At 40.3% G+C, this 13,805-nt stretch overlaps 1 protein-coding gene across 6 annotated transcripts in view; it reads right to left on the bottom strand.

Moving 5' to 3' along the window:
• nme7 (NME/NM23 family member 7) overlaps positions 1 to 13,805 on the bottom strand; it is a 177,248-nt gene that overhangs the window by 71,586 nt on the left and 91,857 nt on the right. For all 6 annotated transcript variants that reach the window (XM_080203801.1, XM_080203800.1, XM_080203802.1 and 3 more), the window contains exons 7-8: positions 10,924 to 10,988; positions 2,586 to 2,654 (exon numbers count right to left, since the gene is read on the bottom strand). In XM_080203801.1, coding sequence (XP_080059927.1) covers positions 2,586 to 2,654; positions 10,924 to 10,988 — 134 coding nt within the window. The remainder of the gene's footprint in view (positions 1 to 2,585; positions 2,655 to 10,923; positions 10,989 to 13,805) is intronic.

Genomic DNA, 13,805 nt, shown 5'->3' with positions numbered 1-13,805 from the left:
TGATAATTAATGGCTTATTTCTACAACTTCATGCCCTTACATGGATTTCAATACTGAGCTGTAGGCAAGCTAATGTTGCTGTGTAACTTGCAGAACAGTAGGATTTGGACCAAAGCATCTGTACTTGTGTTTACTTGTTCATAAGTCTACTCCAGAAGTTGTTGCACAATTTACTGTATAATAAAAGAGAACGCAGTTTACCTCAACATCATTCTCGATGTAAACTCCGGGCCAGTAGATAACTCTTGGCTCACTACTGAATGATCAAAGGCAGTGAAAAGTACAGATTTACTCCAGTGTGAATTGTGATATCATGATGTACATTTGACAGGAATATGATACAAGTCCACGCATCAGACTGCTGCTGACACAAGATTGGTTCACAGTTAGATTGTGTGCTTGGATTAGTCCAGAGGGCTTGTCTGAAGGAACCACATTGAAGTTGAATTTTCTGTATTGAAATTTTAGCACTCCATTCCCACTTACGAAATTTCCCCATGCACCAGGGATTACACAATCTCCTGCTCCACTGGCAGCTAATATCACAGAATCATAGAAACCTTGTAGTGCAGAGAGAGGCCATTTGGTCCATTGAATCTGCACCGACCACAATCCCACCCAGGCTGTACCCCCATATTCCTATGCTAATCCCTAACTTCCTACCTATCTCAGGACACTAGGGGGCAATTTTAGCATTGGCCAATCAACCTAACCCGCACATCTTTGGACTGTGGGAAGAAACTGGAGCACTGAAGGAAACCCACGCAGACACGAGGAGAATGTTCAAACTCACACAGACAGTAACCCAAGCAGGGAAGCTGAAACCCTGGAGCTGTGAAGCAGCAGTGGTAACCACTGTGCTACCGTGCCGCCCAAATAAGCCGCACCTCAATTGGGACTCAAACACACACACTCTGCCTTCCCATTAGGTCACTGGGACTATCGATAAAGTTTGGTTTGTATAAGGTTTGTATAAGTAAATTAAGTGGGAGTAGAAGAGGAAGAAAACTACTCACGTACACTAGGAGCTTAGTGTTCTTGAAGTATTATGTAAACTACTATTATTCTATTATGTACTGGCTTAAATGCAGTAATGCAGTGAAGGAAATGGAAATGCCACCGTCTATTAATTTATTCCCATTGAATGAGAAAATGATAATATGCAGGATTTCTGTGACAGGACGAGTACATCTCTTAGCCACTGCCAGCGGCACACTTCGGTCTTGAGGTCTTGAACTTGCTTAAGCCTCCAAACAACTGGTAATGAACAGCCCATGGTCATACCCTGGTACCTTGCCTCCACTAACATGCTAAACTACAATAAGGGTATCATCAGTTTTGTCTGGTGTAGATCATGGATGTCACCTCTTAGTGCATGAAGTCAAGAACAAGGAAGAGACAGATGATCCTAGCAAGAGACAAGATGGACCACAGGAAATAACAGCTTTTTTCAAATCACAAGCAGTAAACAGAATAAGATTATATTCAAATACTGTCAAAAAATATGCTATTAAATCTTTTCATCTTGCACTCATCAGGACAGATGCAAGAATGCCAAATTTCAAAGGGAATAACTTATACTGCAGAAAAGGGATGCTGCATGGTTAAACAAATCAGCTCCAATACTATATTGCCCCCTGAAAAATTGACAAAACATGCTTTTGTTCTGGCAAAATCAGGCAACAGCGTGACACATTCTTGAGTGAGAACTTTGTTATGCTGAGGGAATTAGAATAAATCTTATGCACCATTAGAAAATATTTTCCCCCAAAAAAGCAGGGATCCTAAAGAAAAATATTTATCTTTAGCTCATTTTATACATACTAATCCACAACAAATTACAATTGGTGACAAAAAAATTCTATAATGTGTAAACTGTCAATTAATCAAATTATTAACTTGAACATAAAAATGCTGCATAGATTTATGCAAGTTCATGATTGCTCATCTGCAGGTAGCTGTAGAAATAGCTAACTATGAAATAAAGAGATAAAAATCTAAACTTTCAATAAGTAATATTACAAAATATCTGAAATCCAACAATTTTCCAATAAAATTGGAGAGGCTGTGTAAAATTATTGCCAAACAGCACTCATAGTTACATAACGCTAGCGGTTAATAAACAGCTAACAATGTTATATATTAGCAAGCCAAAAGAAGATGCTTACAGGGTAAAGGTTGGCTAAGCAGGAGAATGGACTTTTCCCGATTTTACTTGCAATAGCATCAGGTACACAACATTTAAAAATTTAAAACTGCTCCCATAATTGGATCACGGTTCTAAAATACAACAGTACAAATATCTGAATTCCCTCCATCATTTTAGTAGAGGTTTAAAATGAAATATCACTGAAAACAAAATAACACAATTACAGGTTTTACTGTAAATTTTCTTATGACATACTTAAAAATGAATTAGAGAATTGTACAGACCGCATGCCAATTCATGGTTAAGTCAAAATTAAAATGGTTAGCTTATGTACTTTTTCCTTTTTGCAGGAACATTTCTGCTACTTTCAGACTGGCACAGTCCTGGCTAAGCATCTTTAATGTTCATTCACTGCCTTTACCATCTTCCTACTTACATTGTACTCAGAAACAACTCCTTTGTATACTTCAAAGAACTCCTCGGCATTGACGCGTTCTACATTAAACTGTGGGTAGAAGAAAAAACATAAACCACAAAAGTTGATTTTCATTCTTTAAATAAGTTTCATTTTCACGACAAATTAGCTCTCCCATCATACACTTGTTCCCTACCTTATGGAGGGACAAAAAGTAGGATAACCCTGCTAGCAGGCTCATTTAACATCAGTTAACATACCAAGTCATGCACTTCACCATATGGAAAATAAAACAACAATTTTCTTTTCTCCTGATGATATAACCCCTCTCCCACCCACTGTCCATTGGAGAACGAGATTTTAAACACTGATAATTGAATTCCAAGTTGTATCTTCTCATTGGCAGTACTATGATTTTAGGATTCTGCTTACTAAGCAACAACATGTTTCTATCAAAATATTACAGTCTAGAAAACAACCTGGCAAGGTTTCTGTGGTATGGATTGAGGGATAAATGCTTGTCAGGACACAAAGAACTCCTCTGCCCCTCTTCAAATAATGCCATGGGATCTTTTATGTATACCAAGGAAGAGCATCAGCCTGCAGTCGTAATATTTCATTCCAAAAGATGGAACTTCTGACAGCATGGCACTGGAATGTCAGCCTTGATTTTCTGTTTAAGTCATTGGAATGGGGATTGATCCACAGCCTAACTTGGAGGTGAAGGGTAGCTATGGCTAACATAAGAACATGAGCTAATTAGCGAGAAGGGTCACCTATGGCTTTCAGTTTAAAAATACAGTGCTCATTCACAGCAGTACTCTTTATTCCTTTATTGAACCAAATAGAATAGAGTGAACCATAGATCACAATCTCACAGAGAATAATGGACTCTGGAACAGGAAGTTCACGTTGATTCACTAAATTTATTTAAGCAAGAGCTGCACCAGTTTCTGGCTGGGGCACCAACCACCTCATACAAAAAGCAGATGCTGTGTAAAATTACTTAAGGCCTGAGTACTCTCCTAAATTAGTGTTGATCATCTAAAGTGGCCAAAGATGAGGGCCAGAATTCTCCAGCTGTTCACGCTGACAGGATTCTCTGGTCCTGCCAGCAATGCATCCCCACCCCTGGGTTTCCCACTAGTGTGGAGTGAGGTCAATGGGAATTGCCATTGAGAGCAGCAGGACCAGAGAATCTCGCCACTCGCAAACAATATACCACCTCCCACCAACAGAAAACACATGACTGGGAGGCTGGAGAATCTTGCCCACGATTTTCCATATTTTTTCATCATCTAGCCTAACTTTTAAGTTCAGTTTTTCCTCTCTCCCAATTGACGGTCTCCCAAAACTGCAGCAGTTCAAAAATGCAGCTCACCAATACCTTCTCAAGAGCAACAAGAGATGTGCAATAAATGCTGGCTTAGCCAGCAATACCCACATCCCACAAATGAATACAAACACCACGATTCCTTTGTGCAGTCCCAGGCCTTCCCTATCCTTCCATTTCCTGTGAAGTTCTCCAGTGCCTGAAGTCTCAGGTGTCCTCCTGCATTCCTTCTGTCCACTGCAGGGCCATTATTGCAGGGACTGGAGAGCTGCTGGGCAATCAGATTGGTCAGTAACTAGCCTTCTAAGGCAGGACTTCTTCCTGAGTGAAAGGGGGTCCTGCCTGCAGTCACTTAGTGTTTATCAGAGCTGAAGTGGCTGTGGGGCACAGAGTCGGTGGCAATGTGTTTCCTGATGACTCTTCAGATGGCAGGAAGCAAGACCCAGCCCTCCAAAAAGTTACGGTTGATGTGCGCAACTTTCTGGATGGGATTTGAATCCACAATCTTCAATTTAGGGGCAAGAGTACTACTACTGTTCAAGGCCACCATCAAAAACAAGTATATTTTTGCTTATTAGTCAGTATTCATTTTTGTCCTCAACTCAACATCCATTTTTGTTCTGCGAGATATCTAGCAGCATAGGAACAGGAATAGGTGAAATTTTGCAGCCCACCATTGGCTGGGACCTGCTGTTAATGAGTTTTCCAGTTGTTTGCACCCTTCACTACAGGAGAATCTACAGCAGGGGTCATCATTGGCAGGACCTGAAGATCCCACTGGTGGGATCTGCCAGAAAATTTCAGCCATGAAGTTCTGGATTCACGTCCCACTCCAGGATTTGATCACAAAAATCAAGGCTGATACCTTCATGCAATACTGAAGATGTGTTGCACTGTCAGAGGTGCCATCTTTTAGATGAGGCATTAAACCGAGGCCTTCTCTAGGGGATGCAAAAGCTCCATGGCACTGTTTCAAAGAGATGATCTGACCATTTTCACCAGTGCTGTTAGGGATGCAAAATTTGCTACCTTATTTTCTACATTACTAGTGACTCTACTCCTATAGTACTTCATTGGCTTTAAGACGGTTTTGAGATGTCCTGTGATTGTGAAAAGCACAATATGGATGCAAGTGTCCTCCCTACCCCCACCCTACAATTTCCTCTGTGGTTTATTTCCCAGCTTTAATACCTTGATCTGATAATGCAGATTACTCTTAACAGTGGAAGCAATCAAGTGGAATGTTTTTCATTTGATCCCACACTAGCAATTGTTTCTCATAGACTTCTGGCTATTTCAAATAATGGTCAAATTGACAATTTGAACTTTTAATATGCATATTAAAGCAAGGTCACACATATTACAGATAATACAAAGTTACTCAGCCCAAGGAACATCACCTCTCTAGTACCTTGTTCTCTTATTTAGCAATGAATTATGTTTTGGATGACTAATATATTTGTATCTTCAATTGTCAGATTATTGTAAGGATTTACTTTTCATTGATTAAAATTACACCATCTTACCCTACTTTCTTGCTTTACTTTGAATTAGTATTCCTGGTAAAACTTACTTAGATTAATATTTTATGTCTTGTGATGCCAGGGCTCCCCTTAACTGTCATTCTCTAGGCTATATAGTTTACATATACTTAGTTTAGTGCTGAAATTGTAGCACACATTTTATCCTGACATTCAATTGCCCTACCCTGAATTTTATTTAGAAACTTCTTAATTGAAGATATATTCAGTAGAAGTAAATCATTAAATGAAAAATGTTGTAAATTATTATTTAAACTTCCAGTAGTTTCCTGTTACTATCCATTTACTGCCAATTTATTCAGTAGAGCTTTGCACTTCTGTTTCAACTAATTACTTATCCCATCTAGTGATAACTTAAGCCAACTTGTTCAGAATATATTCAACATATTCTTGCATTGTAATCAACAATAACGTCTGATACCATAACTAATAAATATCTAAAAAACAAAACTACGGCCCAAAATCTGATGGAGTAGGAAATCCCACTATGTGCTGTTCGCTACATTTGTTCCTGTACACCCTTCCATTCAAAAATGTTTTGCTCACACAGTTGCTGGGAGTAAGAGCTGATAATGGCACAGTGGAAATAATCAATTCTTAAAATTATTTTCATTTGACTATGTGGTTATACATGTTTCAAAAATATTGTAGCAACAAATCTGGTCATTGATTTTACTAAACCTTCATAGTTCAATCTAAAAACAAGGTCTTAAATTAATTTATATCAGTAACAGCAGACCTTTCAAAGCATCAAAAAAAATTGAAAATATAGTAATTGCTTTGTGACAATCTTTTAACATTTTTAGTCATGCAGTATCATGTATTTATTAATAATTGTGTTTCTGGATTTTAAATTCCTTATTTTTTTCTCTCTTTTCCAGATGTACCTCTCATTGCCTTGGCTTTTTTGTTGTTGATGTTTTTAATTATTTTCGATGCCTTTTGCCATTGTAAGATTATCTGATACACCTAGTGATCAGTTGACTGAAATTCCCACAGATGCAACCACCACTCCCTCCATTCATCAAGATTTTTATTTTTCAGCCAGCCTGAAAAGCTGCTGTATACACAAATGTTGATTGAGCATTTCTAGCATGTTCTTCTTTTGTTTCAGACTTCCAACATTTAAAATCTTTGAGATTTTTCTCATCAATTTAAAATTTGAAAACTAACTCTCTGTTCTTCCAGTTAGTGGCAGAGTGAACGTGCCTACTGTTGACTGCGATTTAAACTGCCCATTTACCATTCTACGTTAGAGCCTTTGCACCTTCTGGGTCTGGCTCCAGCAGGAATCCAGCAACAGAATCAGAAGACGTAGTGGTACAGAGTGTACAGTAATTCCAGTGAAGCTACATCACAAACTGAAAACTTGTCTCTTAAGGTTGGTCTTCAGCTCATTGACTTGCACTGTTTTTAACTGGCGCTGTCACCTCCAACATTCCACAACCACATCCCCTGACAATGTTCACTCCCTCTCTGACTCCATCCCCATGTGTTCATTTCTACTTCACTTCCTCAAAAAATGCTCACCCCCTTCCCTCATTCTAACAGTTTTTATGCTCTTTCACCCCACCTGACAATGTTTACTCCCTCACCCAATATCATCAAGTTTGAGTGTAAATCCACATCTAATATGCAATTTGCAGATGATACAAAAATTGGGGGAGTAGCAGATAGTGAGGAGGACTGTCAGAGGATACAGCAGGATATAAATTGGTTGGAGACCTGGGCTGAAAGATGGCAGTTGGAATTTAACCTTGACAAATGTGAGGTGATGCAATTTGGAAGGTCCACTGCAGAAGGAAGACGAACAGTAAATGGTAGCGCCCTTAGAAATATTAGCACACAGAGGGATCTAGGTGTGCAGATCCACAGTTCCCTGAAGATGTGGCATGGTGGCACAGTGGTTACGTTGCTGACTCACAGCGCCAGGGACCCGGGTTCAATTCCAGGTTTGGGTCACTGTCCATGCGGAGTTTGCACGTCCTCTTCGTGTCTGCGTGTCTTTCTTCCGGGTGCTCTGGTTTCCCCCCACAGTTCAAAAGACATGCTGGTTAGGTGCATTGGCCATGCTAAATCCTTCCCCAGTGTATCCAAACAGGCTCCAGAGTGCGGTGACTCGGGGATTTTCAAAGCAACTTTAATGCAGTGTTAATGTAAACCTACTTGTGACATTAATTTAAAAAAAAAAGTGGCAACTCAGGTGGACAAGGTGGTCAAGAAGGCTTATGGCATGCTGATCTTCATCAGTTGAGTATAGGAATTGGAAAATCACATTGCAGCTGTAAGACTTTGGTTAGGTCGCATTGGGTGTATTGTGTACAATTCCGGACGCCACACTACTGGAAGGATGTTGGTGCATTGGAAAAGGTGCAGAAGAGATTTATCAGGATGTTGCCTGATATGGAGGAAAATCGAAATGCAGCTGGCAAATTCACACATCTTACAGGAGGAAATTTTAATATAGTATCTCATTAACAGTATGTTGCTTCAATGATAGCCACCCTTCATCCAACCTGTGATTTTGCAACAAGTACACACCTATGTGAGGCATATCCCAATTTCAGAACTTAAGAATACCTATCAATTATACATGCACCAAATGCAGCCCGAGCACTTCAGTAGATGCTTGGAAACTTGTAACTTACTATTCGTCATCAGACAGTAAAATGGGAAATGTACGGAGGCTGACAGCCTCCAGTACCCTGTCCCATCTAACACCTTGATCCTAACAGGCCACTTTTCTGTAACTAAATTTACTCCTTACCCATTGATTCTCTCTCACACCCTGGCCACTCTCTGAAGCTGAACCAAATTTTTCTCAATCTTGACATTTTATCCAGTCCTCAGATGAGCTTTCAAACACATTTGTTCCACTATCAACATAATCTGCTTTCACCTCCAGATGATCGCAGGTTTTCAACCCTGCCTTGGCTCTTCTGCTGCTGAACTCTGCACCCATGTCTGTGCTACCTGTAGACTTGACTATAACAATGCTGTCTTGCTGACCTCCCATGTCTCACCCTCCAAAACCTAAGGTCATCAATAGCTTGACCATGGGAATTTGTGCAAATTAGGACTTCAGCCATCATGTCCATGTTGACACACCTACATTGGTTCCCTGTCATGCAATGTCTTTATGTTAAAGTTTTAATTTTTGTTTTCAAAATCTTTCATAATATAGCCCTTATAATCTCCCCAACTCTTGGAAATCTCTGTACTACTCCAATGCTGGCTGCTTTTTCATCCCTGATCTTAATCATCCTACCATTTAAGGTTCTACCTTCAACTGCCTATTTCAAAGCTTTAGAATCTTCTCCTTTAATTGATCTCTCTCTCTTTCTTCCTTTAAAATACTCCTTAAAAACTATTCTTTTCACCACTTGGTTTAATACTTCCTTACGTGGCTCAGTGTCTAATTGCGGTTGTTTATACCCAAGTGAAGGGCTTGGGACTTTCATTGCATTAATGGGGGACAATAGATCCCTGGTGGATTCACCATGGCAATGTCTCAACCAGAGATGGCTTGTCAACCAATCAGCACCCTTTTTCTCATGAAAAGTATAGATTATTGTTCCCTTCAAAATTTGGCATTCTTGTTTCCGTCCTGATGAGTGCAAGACAAAAAGCTTTAATAGCATTTTTCTTTTTTCAGCAATACTCAAGTAGCTTGGAAGTGAGTTCCATGTGTATTCGCATCTCACAACTGTAAATGAATGATCCTCACTATTATCAATCTTCAGCACAGTAGTATGGTTTGGGTCACTGTCTATGTGGGGTTTGCACATTCTCCTGTATCTGTGTGGGTTTCCTTCAGGTGCTCCAGTTTCCTCCCATAGTCTGAAAGATATGCTGGTTAGGTGCATTGGCCATACTAAATTCTCCCTCAGTGTACTTGAACAGGTGCCAGAGTGTGGCAACTAGGGGGTTTTCACAGTTAAATCGTCGCAGTGTTAATGTAAGCCTAAAAGTTTAATAAATGAACTTTTAAATTCTTCATCTCTATGGCTCTGGAAGAACAGCAGATTGTAGGTAACGTGTTCAGGACTACAGGTAGTGTGTGCAGCAATTAGGGAAAAACTTGTAGGCTTTGACAGTACCGTGAGGCATCTTAAGCTTATGCAGTATTGTAGGGCATTTCTGAGTTCAGTAGAACAGGGGGCGAGTGCTAGAGCTTTTCAATATTGTAGCTGGATAAGATTTAATTTAATGGTGGAGCAATAGATGGAATAATTGAAGGAGTATCCTGAAACATGGAAGATTAGCTGATTCTGTGCTACAAAGCTGTGAAACTGAAAAGTCCGAGAGCATTGTGGAATATGATCCATAATAATGGGTGTCCAATAGTATTGTTGGGGTTGAAATCCGCAAGGATGAAGAAGAGTCAACAGAATCAAAATGCAGGTGAAAATAAGGATCAGAATTTTGAAACTAAGTCATTGCGTGACTGGGAGCTAATATAGGTCAGCGGATACATGTATGATTGACAAACAGGACTTTGCGCGACCTAGGAAATGAGCAAGGTTTTGGTGATCTTCGATTTATGCAAGCTGGGAGATCAGTAAGAGAACGTTGTAATATTCAAGTCTACAGATAACAAAGGCATGGGTGAGGGTTTCAATAGCAAAATAACCTAAGCAGAGTTGAAGTTAGGTGACGTGATCTTGATGATAGAGCAGGCAGAATAAAATTTCAAGGTTGTGAATGATCTCATTTATCTTCAGACAGTGACTAGGGAGAGGAATAGGGTCAGTGGATAGGGAATTGAGTTTGTTCCAGGTAACTATGACAATGGCTTCAGCTTTCCCAATGTTCAGTTGGAGGAAATTGCAACTCTTCTAATACTGGATATTGAACAAATAATGAGATGAAGCAGAGACTATGCAGAGGTCAAAAGAGAGAGCAGGGTGTCCTCAATGCAAATGTGGAAACTGATGCTATGTTTTCAGAGTGAGGTTGCTGAAGGGCAACATACATGTTAGAAATTGGATGATGACAATCAAATGAAAGTTTCCTCGGGTTCTCTGCAATGGCTAGCTTTCTTAAAATACAGTGCACTATTAGCTACACAGATAGCTTTGTCAACCACAAGTGATTCCACTCTATCGTTGTGTACCTTTTACATGATTCCAAAACACAGATAATGTTCAATTCCAAGGCAGCTGCCACAATACTTTCACCTTGTAGCAGTCAAATATATCCTTACATTTCCAAAGAATATTGGATGATGATCATATGGGGATAAGGGCCATCACCTCCTTTTATCATGGTTTATTATACCGGTTCACAGCCTAGTCTATTCAAACTGATGAAGTATACCAAGAAACAAAGGATCAATACATTACAAACGCAATTGTGAAATAAAGTTTCAGATGCCATTATAAATCCAGAGGATCCTGGCAATATTTTAAAACTTACAGCAGCCTGCACAATTTCACAGACAAAATGACTGAAAACAGTAATTTTATAAAATGAGCTTGCTTACCATTTGAAATGCAGTAAATTTAAATCCTCGTTCTTCAATAGCATCCAAAATCTTTCCAGCCAGACCTATAAACAAAAGTGAAAGAATTCTCAGAGAATTCAACAGCAATAGTTCACCAATTTTTATATAATAAACATACAATTGGAAAATTACTTCAGCAGGCATAATTATTTCACTTAGTTCCACATTTTCTCTTCTCCTCAGTGCTGACTCATCCAGTTTCATAGGGCCCATAGGTCAACCAGTTCCTCAACAAAATGGTCATTCTGCACGTGTGAGCATGAACTGTGAAAGTTATAAATTATTTTCACGTGAAAGATTATCACAGCTGAGTCATATCTCATCCTTACCTAATGTCATCACACAGTGGTCGCCGTAAGGCAATCAGGGAACCCAAGCTGATATTCTCTTTTCTAGCTCTCAAGTGCGGGGAAAACTTTATCATCTTTAACAGGATCGAAGGTTACAAAGGTGAAGACATTTTAAAGATACATTTACCTTAAGAGTTCACTTTCACACTTTCTCTTCCACTCCCATGTTGTACACACTTCCACAGGGATCGTTTATCAGTGACTAAATCTAGCAACTTAAAACTGACCATCCATGAGTTGCTGCGGGCTGTCAGCAGCAGAACTGTTATGAATACAACTATGATTTGCCAACCCTGTGGTCTGACATATCCCTCAGTTTAACCATTCATTGAGCAGGGGCATCAACTCTGGTTTGAAGAAGAGTGCAGGAGGGCATACCAGGAACAGCACCAGACGTACCTAATAACAAGATGTCAACCTGCTGAAGTTACAACACAGGACTATTTGCATAGCAAATAGTGGTAGCAGCATGCAATAGAGCTAAGTAATCTCACAAACAACCAATCAGATCTAAGCTCGGCAGTCTTGCACATCCCATTGCGAACTGTGGTGGACAATTAAACAACTAACTGGAGGAGAAGGCTTGACGAATATCCCATCGTCGGCAAGCCCAGCACATCAACGCAGAAGACAAGGCTGAAACATTTGCACCCATCTTTGGACAAAAGTGCCAGATGGATGATCCATTTTCCAGCATCACTAACGCCAGTTATCGGCCATTTCAGTTCACTCCACGTGATATCAAGAAACAGCTGTCAGATACTGGATACTGAAAAGCTATGGGACCTGACAGCTTTGGCTAATATTACTAAAGATGTGTGATTCAGGACGAGCCACACTTACGGCCAAACTATCCCAGAACAGCTACAACATGGGCATCTACCCAACAATGTGAAAAATTGCCCAAGTATGTCTTGTCCACAAAAATCACAATAAATTCAACCTGACCAATTACCACCCCATCAATCTACTTCGATCGTAAGAGAGATGACAGTGTCATCAACGGTGCCATCATGTGGCAGTTACTGAGCAATAATCAGCTCATTGATGCTCAGTTTCAATTCCGCCAGGGCCACTCAGGTCTTGGCCTCAATGCAGCCTTGGTCCTAAACATGGACAAAAGAGCTGAACTCAAGAATTGAGAGCAACTGCATTTGACATAAGCTGACATCAAGGAGCCAGAGGAAAAAACAGAATCAGTGAAAATAAGGGGAAAATCAATCCACTGGTTTAAGTTATACCTAGCATAAAGGAAAATAAACATACGAGTGTTGTTGGAGGTCAATTATCTCAGCCCTGGGACATTCCTGGGAGTTCCTCTTGCACAGTTCTTCTAGCATGCAGGAAACAATACTTTTCACTGTATACCAATACATGTGACAATAATAAATCAAAAACAATGAGCTCTGATGAAAGGTGATTCAGACTCGAAACGTTTACTCTATTCTCTCTCCACAGAAGCTGTCAGTCCTACTGAGATTTTCTGTTTTTGCCTCTCTTGTGCAATATTCAGTACCATTCGCAGCTCCTCAGATGTTCATCATAGAATCCCTACATTGTAGAAATAGGACATTTGGCCTATTGAGACTGCACCAACTCTCCGACAGAGTATTCCACCCAGGCCCTATCCACATAACTCCATGTATTTACCCACTAATCCCCTAACCTACATATCCTGGGACACTAAGGGACAATTTAGCAGGACCAATCAACCAAACCTCCACATCATTAGAGTGTGGGAGGAAGCTGGAGCGCCCAAAGGAAATCCATGTCGACATAGGGAGAATGTGCAAACTCTAAACAGTCACCCAAGGCCGGAATTGAACCCAGGTCCCTGTCACTGTGAGGCAGCAGTGCTAACTGAAGCAGCAAGATGTGGATAATATCCAGGCTTGGGCTGATAAGTTGCAAGTAACATTCATGCCACAAAAGTGCCAGGTAATAACCATCTCCAACAAGATAAAATCCAACCATCTTCCCCTGATATTCAATGGCATCATCATCGATGGACACCTAACCATCGACATCCTGGGGATTACTATTGACCAGAAATTGAATTGGGCCAGCCATATAAATTATGTGACTACAAAAGCAGAGCAGAGGCTGGGTATTCTGCAGCAAGTAACTCATCTCCTGACTTCTCTAATGCTGTCCGCCATCTACAAGGCTCAAGTCAGGAATATGATGAAGTACTCTCCACTTGCTGAATGAATGCAGCTGTAACAACACTCAAGAAGCCCAAAGCAGCCTGCTTGATTAGTACACCATCCATCATCTTCAATATCCATTTCCTCCACCACGAACAGACAGTGGTAGCAATGTGTGTCATTTACAAGAAACACTGCAGGGACTCATTAAGGCTCCTTTCATGTCATCTTCCAGACCTGCAATCTCTATCAGCAGGAAGGATGAGGACAGAAGATGCATGGGAACATCCCCTCCAAGGCGCACACCATTCTAACTTGGAACTATGTATCTGTTCCTTCACTGTTGCTGGGTGAAAATCCTAGA

This window comes from Carcharhinus amblyrhynchos, chromosome 15 (assembly GCF_965287045.1).
Source record: "Carcharhinus amblyrhynchos chromosome 15, sCarAmb.v2.hapA, whole genome shotgun sequence".
In the NCBI taxonomy this organism is placed as follows: domain Eukaryota; kingdom Metazoa; phylum Chordata; class Chondrichthyes; order Carcharhiniformes; family Carcharhinidae; genus Carcharhinus; species Carcharhinus amblyrhynchos.
Note: the sequence above shows the minus strand (reverse complement) of the source record. Positions and strands in the feature narration are given on the sequence as shown.